The sequence below is a fragment of the Pteropus alecto genome, unplaced genomic scaffold (assembly GCF_000325575.1).
Source record: "Pteropus alecto unplaced genomic scaffold, ASM32557v1 scaffold75, whole genome shotgun sequence".
In the NCBI taxonomy this organism is placed as follows: Eukaryota; Metazoa; Chordata; class Mammalia; order Chiroptera; family Pteropodidae; genus Pteropus; species Pteropus alecto.
Genome location: NW_006440638.1, coordinates 29,600,640 through 29,617,925, shown reverse-complemented (window position 1 = coordinate 29,617,925; position 17,286 = coordinate 29,600,640). Strand labels below are relative to the sequence as shown.

At 43.2% G+C, this 17,286-nt stretch overlaps 1 protein-coding gene across 1 annotated transcript in view; it reads right to left on the bottom strand.

Annotated features, from left to right (window-relative positions):
• IRAK2 (interleukin 1 receptor associated kinase 2) overlaps window positions 1–12,581 on the bottom strand; it is a 46,199-nt gene extending 33,618 nt beyond the window's left edge. Inside the window, exons 1-2 of the mRNA XM_025050865.1 lie at window positions 12,401–12,581; window positions 5,175–5,357 (exon numbers count right to left, since the gene is read on the bottom strand). Of these exons, the coding sequence (XP_024906633.1) occupies window positions 5,175–5,357; window positions 12,401–12,494 (277 nt within the window). The 5' untranslated portion in view covers window positions 12,495–12,581. The remainder of the gene's footprint in view (window positions 1–5,174; window positions 5,358–12,400) is intronic.
• Between the last annotated feature and the right edge of the window lie 4,705 nt (window positions 12,582–17,286).

Sequence of the window (17,286 nt, the reverse complement as noted above, 5' to 3'; positions counted from 1 at the left end):
TTCCACACAGCAGCCAAAAGAGTAGGCTACTTCCCAGGTACAAGCGCTCCAAAATCTTCCCTCCATTCCCAGTGAAAGCAAACTCTTGATCACATCCTGTGCAGCCTTGGGTGGCCTGACCCTGCCCTCCTCCCAGTCTCAGCCCCTCACACTCCCACTGTCCTCTAGCTGAGGTCTCCATGGTCTCTCTTTGGGTCCTCAAACATTGCTCCTTCCCACTACCAGGCCTTTACACATGGTGTCCCCTCTGTCTAGAAATGCCTATGTGGTCCCTTACTTCAGTTGGCCCACTCATTCTTCGAATGGAGGTTCCAGTTTCATTTCCGTGGAACACCTTCCTTTGATGAGCTCAAATCTTCCTCTCTTCCCCTCTCCTACCTATCTGCCCAACCTAACTACACTTCTCCTTTGAGCACTCACGCTGCAGTTGGTTATGCATCTCTGTGTAATCATCCTGTTAATATTTGTCTCCCACACTAGACTTCAAGCTCCTTGAGGTCTAGGACCTTGTTTGTATTTTCATTGCTATGTCCCCAGTGCCTAACACATAGCAGGTACTTGATAAATATTTCTTTAGTTCTTTATTGAGTCTCTCGTCCAGCTCTGTGTATCTAACTCCCTATATGGAAAAAGAGGGAGAGTGTCACCTCACAAGGAACGAACACCTTCATCTGAGTGGAGCATCAAAAGGCACTGCCTAGAGCTGATGGAAAAAGAACTAGAAATCTAAGGATAGTCATTAAAAGTTGTAAAAGCAATCTATAAAAGAACTAAAAATTGTGAAATGAATGTATGGAAGGATGTGGAAAGGGAGGTGTTTATAAGCCAAACTTCTTCTACAAAGTTGGTGGATAATATTTAAGTTAGTAAGTATAAACATAACAATATATGCACAGTATTCAGAGAAAGTTCTAATGTAGTAGAGAGTATCTATTCTCTGTCTTTCTAAATTCTGGAAGTTTCAGCTAGACATATGGCTGCCTGGCTAAAAACTACACTTCCTGGACTCCTTTGCAGCTAAACATGTCCATGTGACTAAATTCTAGCAAACAGAATTTAGTGAAGTGATAAGTGCATCTTCCAGATTGTACCCTTAAAAGGAAAGGAAAGTGGTCTCCCCTTCCTGATGACTGGAATATGGAAATGGCCGTAGGAACAGGAGCAAGTATCTCAAACCACAAGAGGAAGCCTCGTACATGTTAAGAACAGCAGAGTAATAGAAAAAGCCTGAATCCCTGACACTATAAATCCACCATATCAGCCTTGGAATGTCAACATGCACACTACTAATTGAAAGAAACCTTCTTTTAGATTAAGCTGTTGTTACTGGCCTTTCTTGTAGCAGCCAAATAAATACAATAACTAATACAGAATTGGTACCCAACAGTAAAGCTCCAGGAAGCAAGGATCCAGATATCACAGGCCAGAAAGCTGATTATTCTTCACATATCAAAGCAAAAAAGTTGGTAAAACATCACCTGTGACACTCAGAAGGCAGACCATGTGCTGAAAGCGCCTATAATTAAAGGGAAAAACCGAGTATGTCCTAAACATTGGTGTATGTGGCTTCTTTTTCAGGAACCTCCAACAAAAGAGAGATGAGCTCCAGAGGAGTGAGACCATGCACAAGCAGAGCTGAACAGGAAAACTCTCAAACTGTAGTTGATAGTCCCAGTTGACTGAGAACCCCCATTTTAGGGGTTCTGAAGAAACAGCCTCAGCAGGAGATAAGACTGTGGCCCTAACTTTCCTAATCACCATTCACTTTTCTCAGTTCCACCACTAAACCTCAGAAGGAATTCTAGATGGACACGGAGAGCCCAGAGGCAAAAGTCAAATTAAGAGTGATTCCTGCCCATGCAGGGAATCATTTCAGGTGGCCTCAAGGGAGGCTCCAGGTAAGTATATTAAATTAGGAGAGGCAAGGCAGGTCTGAGCACAAGGATGCAGGCCACTAAATGGAAGATCAAACATTCCAGAGTTAAAAAAGGAACAACATTCCAGAGTCAAGAGCTAAGATATCTTCAGGCTGGATCAGAACTGATTAGGAGCCAAGAGACCAGAAATTCCTAGTTTTTTGACAGAATTTTATTGCCAAAAAACTAAGGTACGGAGAGGCAAGATAATTAAAACGTTAATTAAGCTACATTCAGAGACTGCAATATGCTGACAAGCCCAGCAGCCAGGCCAAGAGAACACCTGCAGAACAAAGGAAGATTTCTGCTGGGATAGCGAACGACCCATTCCCCACACCTGTGGAAGGGGAAACAGGAACAACAGTCTTTAAGTGGTGCCCTACACAAATAAAATTATTCATTCCCTATGGCAAAAACTATGAAGAACCTATCTATGGCTTAAAGTCTGGGAACAGTAGCCAGCAGGACTTTCAGGCTACTTACTCTTCTCCTTCCCCTTCCTCACTGTACATCCATATCAAAGGAAATAAGAACTAAAGAATAAATTCCCCAAACACTCAGGGTCCCTCTTGCTGTCCCTCCCACTGACCCTCTCACTCTCTGCCTCTGAGCAGAGACCACACTCTATTTGTGGAGTGTTATCCCTTTCCTAATAAACTTGCCTTTTGATTCTAACTTTGGTGTGTGCTGAATTCTTTCTACACTCTTTGCCAAAGGACCCTCTTCTCTCGGTGTAGGCCTTGGTCTCCGCCCACTCAGGGGAATGTGCCCTGTCCTGCATCAAAACCACAGACCTGGTGTGAGAAAAGATTATAATTATTTGATCCCTATAGCTCTCTTCAGGCCCCCAAACACACACCAGCAGGAAGTGGGCTGTGAAAGCCGTGTAGCCCTCCACAAGGGCAGACTCTCTCCAATTCCCACTTCCGATGAGGCCACAAAGAATGAAGAATAGGGGAGCTCTTTGCAATGCCCACCCCAAACCAACCCCCTCAAGACAGAGCCGGAAGTTAGAGAACCAGGTGTTAGAGCAGTGGTTCTTAAACCTTCATCTGCATCAGAATCCTTTGGAATTGGGCCCCACCCCTGGAATTTCTGAATCCGCAGATAAGGTAAAGCCCAAGAATTTGCACTTCTAACAAGTTCCCAGGTAAGCCCAGAAATTGAAAACACACTTTGAGAATCACTGGTTTACTGAGAACAAAGGGATGCTAGGAGAACCAAACAAAGGACTTACTCCCCTAACCAAGGGACATTTTACAATTCCTGTCAGCCACATATGCCAACTACTATAGACAAGTAACTACAGCATGTTACTGGTTTCGAATGTGAGTTTTGACTGTGGCTTCTTGTTTGGATTCCACCATTGCCTTTTGGGGTGTAGGTGTGTTGGGGGAAGGGGAGTAGGTAACCTCTCTTTGGTTGAGAGGTACTAGATCAGAGGCTCATAGAGAAGACGAAGCATCACTCACAGATCCTGGGCCTTAAACTAAAGGAAGGAACTGATGAGGACTCCAGGCCTATCTTCCTAGGGGAAAGGATAAGCATGTTTGATGTGTGGGAAGACAGGTGTATATGGATATTTGAGGAGGGGATTGTAGGCAGACTGCTGTCCCTCCAATATTTATACCCTCCTCTTCTAGAGTAATAGAAGCTTTACATGTGCACATAACATTCCAGCTAAAGATTACATTTCCCAGCCTTCCTTGCAACTAGGTGTGATCTCGTGACTAGGTCTTGGCCAATGGCTCGTGAAGGGAAGTTAGGTGTACAGCTTCCAGGGCATGCCCTTCTTGCTGGCTGGAATGTGCATGTGGAGGTACAGGGTAGCCATCTCAGGTATGAGTCAGCAGCCAGGTGTCCAAGATGGCAGAGCAATGAAAAAGAAAGCACCTGGTCCTCAACACCATGGGGAGCTTGGACTGTCACAGGAGAGAGAAATACACGTCTATCTTAGTTAACTCACTGCAGTCTGCTCTTTGTAACAGCAGTGAACCTGGAATGCTAATACAGGAGACTACCAAGGAATGGCTAAGAGAGTAAAACAGGGTTAACACTGGCTAGCAGATTTGCTGGATGAAGGAATGGGAGCTGGGTAGTAAGCCGTCTGTGCTAATTTATTCTAATTCTTATATCATTAATATTTGAGAAACTGAATAACAATGGTCTTGGCAATTAAGGCCAAGAAAATATCAAGGAACAGAGACCCACAGACCCAGCTCTTCACACAATCAGACCAGCAGGCACCCGTAGTACATGATTTCAAGAGACTGGATGCACACGTGGCCCCCCAATGGCTCCCACACATCATCTTTCAGTTCAGGCCCAACTTTCACAGGCCTCTGTTAAATACAAATATTACCTGGAGACATAAGTCTCTGAGGAAACCACTTTATATCTGGGACTTTTGGTGTGCATGGTTGACAAGCATTGTTTTATTTAAATCTATTCTTAAAGTCCTTTAAGTGGTGGGCAGACATCAAGTTCTCAAAAACTGTGAGAGGCAGCTGAGCAAGGTCATAAACAATCTTCAATAAGTATATACAAAAAAAAAGTTTAACTACTGTTACAATTAGGGAAGGGAAATAGCTTTGACCAGTTGGAATACAGAAACTTAAAATGCTTCACATATGCCCTCTATAGTCACATCCAAAAAAGTAACAGAGATTTATAGCATATTTGTTTCCTTAATTTAAAAAAAAAAAAAAAGATGCAGGAAGGGGAAGTAAGTGTCTTGCCTAAGGACTCAAAGCAATAGTAAAAACACAAAATCAGGCTCTCAAAATAGCCAGGGGATTTGTGGATGTGGAAAGGCTTTAATCTTTCCTCCTCCAGCAATTTTAATCAGCCACGCTAAGGGGAAGAGAAAAAAGAGGTTTGGGGAACAAAGGTAGACTCTCACGGGCCAAAGAGGTTAGAGGCAGTTTGAAACCGGAAACCAGGGATCTGAGTAAAGTTCTAAACAGAAGAGAGACTGACAGGCAAAAATGTCAGTTTCCTGGAAGCCCAAAGCTTCTTCTGTGACGCTTTCCCGTGAGAAAGCTAAGAAGGAGGGCTGTGGATCCAGATGGCCTGGGTATGCTCTCCATCTCCGCCAGTGACCAGAGGTACTTCCACTACTAATTTCTTAGATGGATGGTAAACTCTCATTCAAATATTTTTTTTAAGATTAAAAAAGGTGTTAAGGCCACAGTGCAGCCCCTGCTGAAACACAACATGGTCAAGGGTTAGCCACTAGGTGCCAGCTTGGTTACTCACAATTCAGGATGATCTGGGCTGCGCGATATAGCTCCAGGTGGCACAGGAGGTCCAGCAACTGCTGGACAGTGGCCTGCCGCATCCCCCACCACCACAGCAGCTCCCGGGTGATGCTCACTCCCTGCACCCGCTCCATTGACTTGATCTTCCGCAGCTGGGTCAGGTCTGTGATCACAAAGGAGGCTGGAAGGCAAGTAAGAGGATCTGCTTAGGGTTGGAAAGGCAGTCCCGCCATGAGAGGGTCACTGTGCTAGCCAGGCTTTGTCCATAATATTTTCCCCATCTGCCCTCTACCATAACTGAAATTCCACCATCAGCTGGAGTCCACAGGCAGCCCAAGTTAAAATGCCAATTCCCTTTAATACCCACGGGCCCAGCACAGTAACACTTGAAGGTAAATATCAACTTTGCTGCCACAGAAGATTTAGGAGAAAAACCACTGGATGAGATTGTAGGGGGCCTTGAGCTTTAGCCGCTTATATGCGCTGAGCAACTCATTTCCCCAGTGGAGCCTGTTTTCTCAACTATAACAATGGAGTAACAACTTTGCCTGCCTCCCCTTCTAGAAGACTTGTGTAAGCAGGGAATTTTGTGTGTTCTGTTCACTGTTAGATATCCAAAACAGAGAACGATGCCTGACACAGAGTTGGGGAAGGGCCAGGACCCAGGTGAGGCAAGGGAGGCACCAAGGGTACAAAATTTAAGGAGGCACTCACTCTTAGGGCTGATTCTGTTCTTGTAGCATCTGCAGAGTAGGTGCCTCCTTATATTTTGCCCCAAGCATCTCATTCTTTTCACCCCTAAGTCCCAGCCCTGGCAGGCTGAACTTGAATGAATAAATGAATGAATGAACGAACGAAAGAACTCACCATCCTCACAGAACTGTTATAAAGATCAAGAGAGCCTGTGGATCTAAAAGCACTTTGCCAACTCTGAAGCACTGTACAAAATCTTCAGGGAAAAATCATTGGCAATACTAAAAATAATGCACTCCTTTTCATTTTTTATTATAAAGTTAATGGTTGTTCACTAAAGAAAACTTGGAAAATGCAGGGGGGAAAAACAAATAAAACAAGTTACACAGCATCCCACTAGGAACTTTCCCTTTCCAACCTCCTTCCCCACCCACACACACACATAGGTATGGTTCTAAATGCAGTTGCTGCCAGACTGTAAAACTTTGCATCCTGCTCTTATCTATTAACATTATACCATAAGCATTTTCTGAGATGTTATAAGCTATTCATAAATGGCTTTTTGAATAGTCAAATAGTATTCCACTGAGTTTACTGAAATGAGAAAAATATTTTTTAAAACTAGGAATAAAATAATCACACTCCAGTTGCACGATTTCAGAAATCACAGAGCAGGAATCTATGTGAACATCAAGTCATTCATTCATTCATTTGACAAAATATGATTGAGCACTACTGTGCTCCAGGTTTGTGACAAGTTCTAGACACCCTGTGGTGAGTAAACTAGAAGCCCATGGAACTTTTCTGTTTGAAAAATACAAAGATAATGAATTGAGTGAGGAAGGGTAGGCAAAAGATGAAGCCCAGGGCAACATAACGAGGGGCCTCGAATGCTGCTGGTCTAGGAGTCTGGACTCGATTCTAAGAGCCACAGATACCATGTTAGACCTCAGAGCCAGGAAGGACATGATCATGTTGCACAATCCCTCCTCCTCAAAAGGAGTGGGGAAAGTTGTGATAGCTTCCTACAGAAAGCCTCGAAAGTGCCCTGTGAGGATGGAAAGTTCTTTGAGTTGCAATTTCAGTCACTGGAAACCCCAGGCCAGATTCCAGATCAGTGGGAAATGATGTCATCAGGGTCAGGGGCTGCTTCCAGCAGCAGACAGAAAAGAACGTAGAGAAGTGTCATTCATGCTTCCCAGGCTTGGAGGTAGCACGATGCCATGGGAAAACCGGAAGCACAGAGCTGCCCCTGGTGTTCCATGGCCACAGGAACTCAGCCGTAGCCCTTAGCCTCTGTGGGTTACATTTCCTCACAGGCAGTGCAGGAGAAACAGGAATTAAACTCTAAGTCACCTTGTAGTATGGACATCTTAGCTCCATGAAAGTGATGTATCTTAAGATATTGACCTAGTAGCATATTACTAGACCTTTAAAACAAGGTCAAAATAAAATAGTGATCTTGGGATGATGAGGCATTGCTGAGGGCCCCACTATATCCACAGCTCTTTTCTCTACACACACGAGTAATACCTGGTCATTACAGAATATCTGGAAAACAGGAACTAATCAAAGTCCCCATGATATCACACTCAGAAGACCCCAAGAAAAGCACTGGTTATACTTTTGCTTCTAATCTTCCAGACTTTTTTATAGATATAAAAGTACATTCTTATGTCAACAAGATAGTCCAGTGATGGTCCAGGCCCAGACTTTGGATTCGAAGGCCTTGGTTCAAATCCTATCTCTACTACTTACTTGCCCTTTGCATATGCCTGTGCCTCAGTTTCCTCATTTATAAACAAGAATAACAACAGCACCTGCCTCAGAGGTTGTTGTGAGGATTAGATTAGTTATAGGTATATTAGCACTTGGAAATACTGCGTGGCACATAGTAAATGTGATACGAATGTTAGCTATTAATCCATTTACACTCTAAGAAACCCTGTCACTATCCCCACTGGTTAACGCCACATGGAGACCATCCCTCCAGGTCTGAGCTCCTGAATCCTGCAGGAATTCATTCTGTGCAGCAGAAAAGCTTGCCCGTCTTCAAAGCCCTCTGGAGCAGACCTGGCACAGCCTTCTGAAGTAACCTGCTCAAGGGTCAAATGTTCCCTGTCTGAACTAACAAGACTCCTCCCTGGTTGAGAGAAGGAAAAAGTGCTAAAACCTTCCCCACCATCATGTCCCCTAAGCCTCTCAGCAGTCATCCCTGTTTTACAGATGAGGAAACTAAAGACTCAGAGAGAAGCAGTCACTTGCCTGGTCACATAGCTAGGGCGGGGACAAAGCAGAGTTGCATACAAAAGCTGACATATGCATGAGTGAGCAAGATGGGGAGTGGTCCAACAAAAAAAGGAAGCTCTGCCCCTGGGCCCCTCAAAATACCCGAGGTGGGTGAAGCTACAAGAAGCCTATTTTCCTCCAAGGGCAAAAATGGATGCAGTTGCAATAATCAGAAAATAAACAGGAGGCAGCCACACTATCTTCCAATAACTGTCAAATCCAAAGAGCATGTGTATTTGTGTCAAATCCAAAGAGCATGTATATTTGTGGCCGTGTGATTTTCTAAGTCACTTTAAGGATCTTCATATCCCCATTCCCTGGGATCACAATCAGCCATAATGGACTTTCTTTTCTAAAATGACTCACAGAAGCCAAGACTCTTTAGGACTGGAAGGTCAATTGTAATTACTGGTTCTGCTGAAGAGTAAACCAAGAGAGTGCTGTGACTTGGCAAGCTAACTGGGGGCATGGCTGGCTCCCAGTCCAGTGGCCCCCAACTCAACAGGGAGAGCTGGCTGATCATGAGCTCAAAGCCATCTCTGTAGGGTGAGAAGTGGATACACCCCATGTCCTCACTTTTCCTACATCCTTCAGCTCATATTCATTCACGTGCTCACTGATATCTGCCCATGGCCAGGTGCACTTCTAGGCTCTGGGAATACAAAAGTGAACTAGATGGGTCAATTCTCTGCCTTCGTGGTGCTTACATTCTACAAGGAGAGACAGCCATAAACAAATAAGGAACAAGGTAATGCCAAAGCTTTTAAGTGGAATTAAAGAAAGAAAACAGTGATGGGACAGAGGATAACAAGGACAAGATAGGCCTCTCAAACAAGGTGACATATGAACTGAACCCTGAAGGACTATGGTCCTTCCAAAGATGTCAGTGTCCGAAACCCCAAAACCTGTGAATATGTCACCTCTTTGCAGACAGGATTAAATTAAGGGTTTTGAGATGAGATTATCCTAGATTATCTGAGTACACCCAATGTAATCACAAGGGTCCTTGTAAGAGAGGGAGGCAGGAGTGTCAGATTCAGAAAAGATATGAGGGCAGAAGTCACAAAGAGAGATTTGAAGATGCTCTGCTGTTGGCCTTGAAGGAAGAGAATGGACCACCAGTCATGGAATACAGGCAACCTCTAGAAGCTAGAAAGGCAAGGAAATGGATTCTCCCCTAGGCCCTCCAGAAGGAATGCAGCCCTGCAGACCCCTTGATTTTAGGACTTCTGACCTTCAGAATTATAACATAATAAATCTGCTGTTTTTAAGTCATTAAATTTATAGTAATTTGTTACAGTAGCAAGAAGAAACAAATACAGGCTAGAAAGCCAGCCATGGGGAACATGGGAAAAATGTCTCAGGCACAGGCCTTGAGCCTGGACCAAGGAGGTTAATGTGGCTAGAGCAGAATAAGCAAAAGGATGTGGGGGTAGAGGAGGTCAGAATCAATGGGGTCAGATTGTGTCAGAGCAGGCAGGCCTGGTGAGAAGTCTGGATTATATTCTAAATCACAATGGGAAGCCTCTGAGGACTTTGAGCCTAAAAAGACAGAGGTATTCGCCCAAACAGGATGTACAAAGGGCCAAGATACTAAACATCATTAGTCATTAGGGGAATGCAAATCAAAACCACAACAAGACACCAGGTCATATGTGTTCCAATGGCTAGAATCAAAAAGATAGACAATAACAAGTGTTGGTGAGGCTGTGGAAAAACTAGAACCCTCATACACTGCTGATGGGAATGTAAAATGGTTCAGCCACTTTGAAAAACAGTCTGGCAGTTCTGCAAAATGAGTAACCTATGACTTAGTAATTCTCCTCCTAGGTGTCTTCCCAAGGGAAATGAAAATGTATATCCACACAAAAACCTGTACACAAATGTGCACTAGAGCATTATAATAGCCAAAAAGTGGAAAGAACCCAAATGTCCATCAACTGATGACTAGATAAATAAAATGTGGTACATCTATACTATAGAATATTATTCAGTAATAAAAAGAAGTTAAGCACTGATCATGCTACATCATGGATGAACCTTAAAAATATGCTAAATGAAAGAAGTCAGTCACAAAGGACCACATATTGTATGATTCTATTTAAATGTCCAGATTAGGCAATGCCTAAAGCAGGGGGAAATGGGAGGTATGTGGGGAACTGTGGGGGTGATGGTTAAGGGGTACAGGGTTTCTTTAGGGGGTAATTAAAATGTCCCAAGATTGTAGAGACGGATGGACAACTCTGTATATACTAAATGCCACTGAATTGTACAATTTAAGTGGGTGAATTGTATAGTATGTGAACCTATCTCAATAAAGCTGTTTTAAAAAAAAGTCATAAGTGCACTTTCTAAATGAATACCCTAGAAACAGAAGTTGTTCTGGCATTCATAATTGAGGCCCACATGAAAAAACTAGAGGGAGTCTCTTACACAAAGTTTGTCCACTGCCCAGGAAACATTCAAAGTAGTTAAATCACAGATCGTCAAAGCAAAGAAACACAGTGCAGTCTAGAAAATCAAGTAGCAATAGGTATTCTCAGAAGTGCCCTGACATGTTACCAGTGACTGCCTCTAGGGAGAGGAACAGGGAGGCTGAGGACCAGAGCAGGGAAAGGTAGTTACCTTCCTCTATCATAGGTGTATTATTTACATCATTTAACCTAGTGTGTTTGTTACTTTTCCTCATGAAAATAGTTAATAAAAAATGCACTGAAAATAAATCCATGTTGTTAAAGAATATTGCTTGGCAAGGACAAATAATTATGACATATTTTAAGTGGAAAAAGTAGGCTATTAGAATGTACAAAATGATATGATTGTTAAAATATGCATACACATAAAAATGTTTATTAAAAAAAAGGCTAGAAGGCAGAAAACACGTAGCACTCTGCTAGCCCATAGCAAGGAGCCAATGTTAGCCACTGTTGTTGTTTTATTATTATTGGCATCCAAATATTAAAAATGGTTATCCCTGAGTGGTGAAATTTGAGCTTTGTTCATTTATGTCCCACAGTACTTTGAAATACACATTTATTATTTGTGTTACTGGTTTAAAACAGGGTTTCTGAACCTCAGCACTACTGACACTATGGGTTAGATAACCTATGCATTGTAGGATGTTTAGCAACATCCCTGGCTTCTACCCACTGCATCCCCCAAGTTCTGACAACCAAAAATGTCTCCAGACATTGGCAAACGTTCCCTAGGGGGCAAAATCGCCCCTAGTTGAGAACCACTAAGTTAAAATATATATTATTTGTTCAAACTGGATGCATAACACGTGTTCATTTTATTGTTCTCTCAACTGTACATATATATTATATACTCTTGTATAAGTGCCATGTGTCATAATCTAAATTTTAAAGAAGATATATATTTTAAAAATAAAGTGGCATGAGTTACATTGACTTAAAACATAAAACTAAGAGTGATCATGGTTACTTATTACTTCCTTATTACTTACAAGATCTCTGACATTTAGGTGTCAGGTGCTTTTTGTACAATTTTCATTCCTCCCAACAACCTCCAGTTTACAGATTAAGAAGCTGAGGCTCAGAAAAGTTATGTAACCCACCCCAAATCACCAGCTGGGCGGTAGTGGACCTGGAATGCAAACCTCTGCTTGGGAACAGGAGGACCACAGGGGCAGTCTCCTCCTAGACGCCATGCGCTCTCAGCCAATCAGGTGTAAACAAACAAAACACACCCAGAAGTTACAATGTTCTGGTAAAGCCAGGCACTGGGTTTAAATCTGGTAAAGCCAGGCACTGGGTTTAAACCATTTAGCAAGGCCATGGCCCGAGGCAAGTGACACTACCTCTCTAAATCCGGTTCCTCGTCTATAAAATGGGGTTAATGGAGGTACCTTATAGGCTATGGGAACTAAACGAGTAATCCATGTTAAGTGCTTACATCAGGGCCCGGCACACAGCACACTGATAGCTTATTTTACCTGCTAATAGCTATTATCTAACCTTTACTGTAAGCAGCAAAGTTGAGATGGTCATTACTTAGCGACAGACTGACAGCAGACATCTTCAAAGATCACATAATGCCTCCCAGATGATAGCACTGGAGTCCAGAGATGGGGCAGTGGCCTGTCCGCGGTCACACAGCGAGGCCTGAGTCCACATGGCCACACGTAGGGCCCCGCCCCTCGAATCGCGACCCCACGGAAACAGAGGCGAGGAGGGGGCTTGGAGGACCACCCCAGGCGGGATCGCTAGGGGGCCCACTCACCGAAATGCATCCAGTCCCACTCGCTGAGTGTGTCCATGTTGCGGCACAAGTCGTCCAGCACCCAAGAGGGTAGCTGGTAGATGTAGCAGGACATGGCTGGGCTGCCAGGGCGGGCGGAGAGGCGGTCGGGCGACTGAGCCAGACACGGCTGGACTTGGCTTCTCTACCCGGGGGCGGGCCCGTCCTACCGCGCCCCACCACCCAGAAAGTGGGCGGGCCGGCGCGGGGCACCACTGCCCCCCAGCGGCCACGAAGAGCGGGACACCAACCAGCTGGCTAGATCTGAGCCAGGGCGAAACCAAAAGGGTCAGAGCTGTGAAGGAAAACGGAGGCCTAGAGTGGAGAGGCAACACGTTTAAGGCCACACGGAATTCCGTGGCAGTATCAGGATGCTTTCTGACCCCACTTTCAGTGCTTTTGGCGCTCTGCCACTTATAATTTATTCAACAAATATTCTATTAATTACCTACAATATCCCAGGCACTGTTCTAGGTGTTGGGAGCTAGGTACGTGGAGAAAACCTTTTATAAGTCTTTGTTTTCATGGGACTTACAATCTAGATGAGGGGGAACTAGCAATAACTAATAAAAATACTGATTAACTAAGTTACATTGTATGTTAAAAGATAGTAAGTGCTCTTGCCAAAAAGGAAAAGGAGGGGGACTAGTCGAGATAGACTCTGTCATAATAATGGCTAATGTTTATTGAGCAGCTACTATGTGCCAGGCACCGTTCTAGGTGCTGGGGACATCTCTGAACAAAATCCCAGGCCTTGAGCGGGCAGACAAGGGGCAATAAAAATGCAAAATAAGTAAACAACTTAGCATTATAGAAGATGATAGGTAATTTTAGAGAATGAAAGAGTATGATGAAAGGAAGCTGGGGTGGCTAGTTGCATATTTATTATCTTAGAAGGTGATAAATACTATTGGAGGAAAGCAGAACAAGGTAAGAGGGACTGAATTATTAAATAGGGTAGGAGAACTTATACGAATAATGGCTAGCATTTATTGAACAGACTTCACCTGGGTTATTTCACTATTCCCCACAATGACCCCATAAAGTAGGTGTGGTTATTACCCCTATTCTACAAATGAGGAAACTGAGGCAAAGAGAGGTTAAACAACTTGCTTAAACTCATACAGGTACAAAGTAGCAGAGCCGAGACTTGAACCCTAGCAGTCTGACCACTGGCTACGAATTACTTCTTTATTACAATAGCTACCATTTATCTACACCTACAGGGGCATAAATCATTTTATGTAACTTTCATAAGCCTATCCTGTAGATATTATCCCATTTTTACACAGAAGTAAATAGGTTCCCAGAAGTTAGGTAACATCATCAAAGACAGATAAGAAAAACTAGCGTGCCACTTTGCAGCTGTAAACATCAGCTGTTGAGTATGCCTGCTGAAAAAGGAACCTGAAATGAAAGTGAGAAGTCCTGGAGTCGAGTCCTACTTCTGCCAAAAACAAGCTTTTGTAACCCTGGACAAACCATTTCACTTCTCAAGCCTTGCTTTACACATTCTTGCTGCTTACAGTTGTGTAGGAGAGATGTGGATTAAAGCAATTTATATATCCCACATAAAACACCTATTCCAGGGTCTTGCTTGCAGAGAATGTGTTTAAACAATGGTAGAATTTATAAAATTGAAAAGTGCACAGGGAAGAGTGCTCCACTGCTTCTGAGGCACTGTACTCCCCCAACACATAGAGGGTTTTCCCTTGAGTAAAGGACATCAAACTCATTTTAAAAAGAAAAGAGTACCCACTGGCCATAGATTCCCTTCAGCTAGAGTCCAAGTTTAGCTCTTTTATCTGTCTGGCTCTTTATTCTTGAGCAAGATAAAATTTGTATTAAATTTTTTGTAAATTGGGTATTCTGCCCCAACCATTTTTCAGGATTGCTATGAATGGACCTCAAAATGCTTGGGATAAACTACAAAGTACCGAGCCCAGTAAAGGATTGCTTTTATGTGAGTCTACCTCCTTGATGATGGACGTGGGGCATGTTTCAGTGTTCTGAGACTGCTTTTCAGGGGAAGTTCCATGTTTCAGCAGTGATTGGAATTTTTGGTGGAGAAGCTTCAGTGATGGTCTGACCAAGGCTGAGTGGGAAAGCACCTACATCCCAGGGCAAAGGAGAATAAGGGCCCTCTTCTTTTTCTCCTTTTCTCTATTTGCAAAGCCCTCCACCTGCTTCTCCCTCTCTTCTGCAAGCACAGAGCATGTGGCTTTGTAGCACTCCTCCCTTAGTGCCATGGGGCCTCTTGTGCTTGATGAGGCTTTAAGACCACAAGTTTGCATTCAGCCTGGCCAGTCAGGGACAGCCGAGCCCACGCAGTTCCTCTCTCTACTATCTCCTTGGGCTCTTAGCAAGTTTCCTTCTCACCCCATCCTCAGGATTGGGGATCTGAGTCCTAAGATTTTCTCCACCAGAGAAGCTTGCTTGAGTAGTGCAGGAGCACATCTTGGTCCTCATCCTTTAGGATAAGTTCTTCAAAGTAAAGTCTTTGCTATTACTAGTGAATAGAGTTGCCACTCACTACCAAGCACCAGGCATTTAGCATACATCATCTGGGATCTTCACAACTACCCTATAAAGTAAGTTTATCCTTCCTGTTCTACAGATGAGGAAACTGAGGCTCAAGGCAATTATAACTTGGTCAAACCAAATTGGCCAAATGACAGGATTCAACACAAGTCTGACTCCAAAGGAAGTGCTCTTTCTGTTCTATTATGTGACCACAAAAATTTTCCCATGATCCTGCACAGTTCACTTCTTCCTCTAATTATCCATTTCCATGGCCAACACCCTCCCTATCAAGATCAGTTAGAAACAATTGAGACTGAATGTAATTACATAGTTATATCATATGATTTGTTCACATTAAATTCTCTTGAAATGACAATCAGTAGTTTGCAGTCCTTGCTGCACATCAGAATTATCTGGGGAGATTTTAAAAACTATACATGCCCAGCTCTACCTCCAGAGACCCAGACTTAATTGTTCTGGGGTGGGGCTGGCATTTTTTTTTCAGTCAAGTTTATTGGGGTAACATTGGTTAATACAATTATATAATTTTCAGGTGTACATTATAACTTGACATTTGTATATTCTATTGTGTGTTTACCACCCAAAGTCAAGTTTCCTTCAGCTACCATATATTTGATCCCCTTTCCCACTTACCGTCGTCCCCCTTTCCCCCTATATTGGGGCTGGCATTTTTTTAAAGCTTACAAGTAATTCTAATTATGAGCAGGCAGAGTTGAGAAACAGTGTTACATCAAGAAATTGGGGCATAAAAAAAGTAATAAAGAGGGAATGACAATAATAAAACTTCTCTATGGACTTTGCACATATATTTATTGTTTAATAAAAATATCTTTATTGGTTTTTCTGACAGTAAATGACCATTGTCCAAAAAAAAAGAAGGGAGTGAATTAGGAAAAAACCCACACTAGTCTTTCCTCCTCCTATGTAGGAAAAACCCAGTTCTGCCTTCTGTGCATTTCTCCTGTCTGGGATAGGGTAGAGGGGATTCCCACCCCTCTACCCTTCTTTACTTCTTATGGCTAGACTAGTAGTAAAATAATTAGTTTGACATAAAATTAGATTAACAGGAGAAAAAACAATATGTATACACAGGAAAATCACAATATGATTCTCAGTTCATAAAATGAGGTTCGAAGAAATGATTGAACTGGATACCTTTTATATTATTTAGAAAAAGAAAACAAAAAAATGCTAATTAGAAATCTAAGCAAGGTTTGGGTATTCGTTAATGAGGAATTTAAACAACGTAGGAAGTTGGAAAAGAGGCAATAGATTTGACTACACAGACTTTTTGGTTCTGACTTAATTCTAGAGGTATCTTCCAGGTACAGCGAGGACACCTTTCACAGAGGAGATTTATTTCCTGCATTCAAGGAGATAGGGGAGGGTCAAAGTGCCCTTTTGGCTGCTGATCAAGTAACTTTAATTCAATGTAATCAATATGCCATCGTGAGCTATTTTGGGACAGCCTGTCATGGGCCCTGACATTACTTTTACACAGAACACTTCTGACACTTTTGGGCCCCGACATTACTTTTACACAGAACACTTCTGATCACCAAACATGTGGGTTTTTTCCCCAAAAATCAAGTCATTCTCTGTGACAACTGCTGCATGTCTTATAATTTAACTCAGTTCTGACACTGTCCACTTGGAAATAGCGTCAGATCCCATAGATTAGGAGATCCCCACAAGACTGTTCCCACCCCAATTCAGATGCCAATCACAAGTAGCAGGTCCCCAGCTTACCATAACTCTGTCCCACTTTGCTACAAATTGGAAGTTCCCATGACTTCCTCCTCAGTTTGTTAATTTGCTAGTGTGGCTCACAGAACTCAGGGAAACATGTTTACCAGTTTTAAAAGAATATGATAAAGCAAGGGTCTCTGACCCCTGGGGCTGCAGACCGGTACTGGGCTGTGACCTGCTAGGAGCTGAGCCACAGAGCATGAGGTGAGCAGCAGGCAAGCCATCGAAGCTTCATCTGTATTTGCAGCTGCTCCTCCAGCACTAGCATTACCACTTCAGCTCCACCTCAGATCATCAGGCATTAGATTCTCATAAGAGCACTGGTCCTTGGTGCCAAAAAGGTCGAGGACTGCTGTAAGGATGGAAATGAACAGTTGGATGAAGAAATACATAGGGCAAGGTTTAGGAGGGTCCCCAGCACAGGAGCTTCCAGAACTATGGAGTTGGGGCATGTTACCCATTTGATGTGGATGGGAGTTGGGGTGTGTTACCCTCCCAGTGCGGATGTGTTCACCCACTTGGAAGCTCTCTGAACCTCGCACTACTGGGAATTTTATGAAGTTTTCCTTATGTAG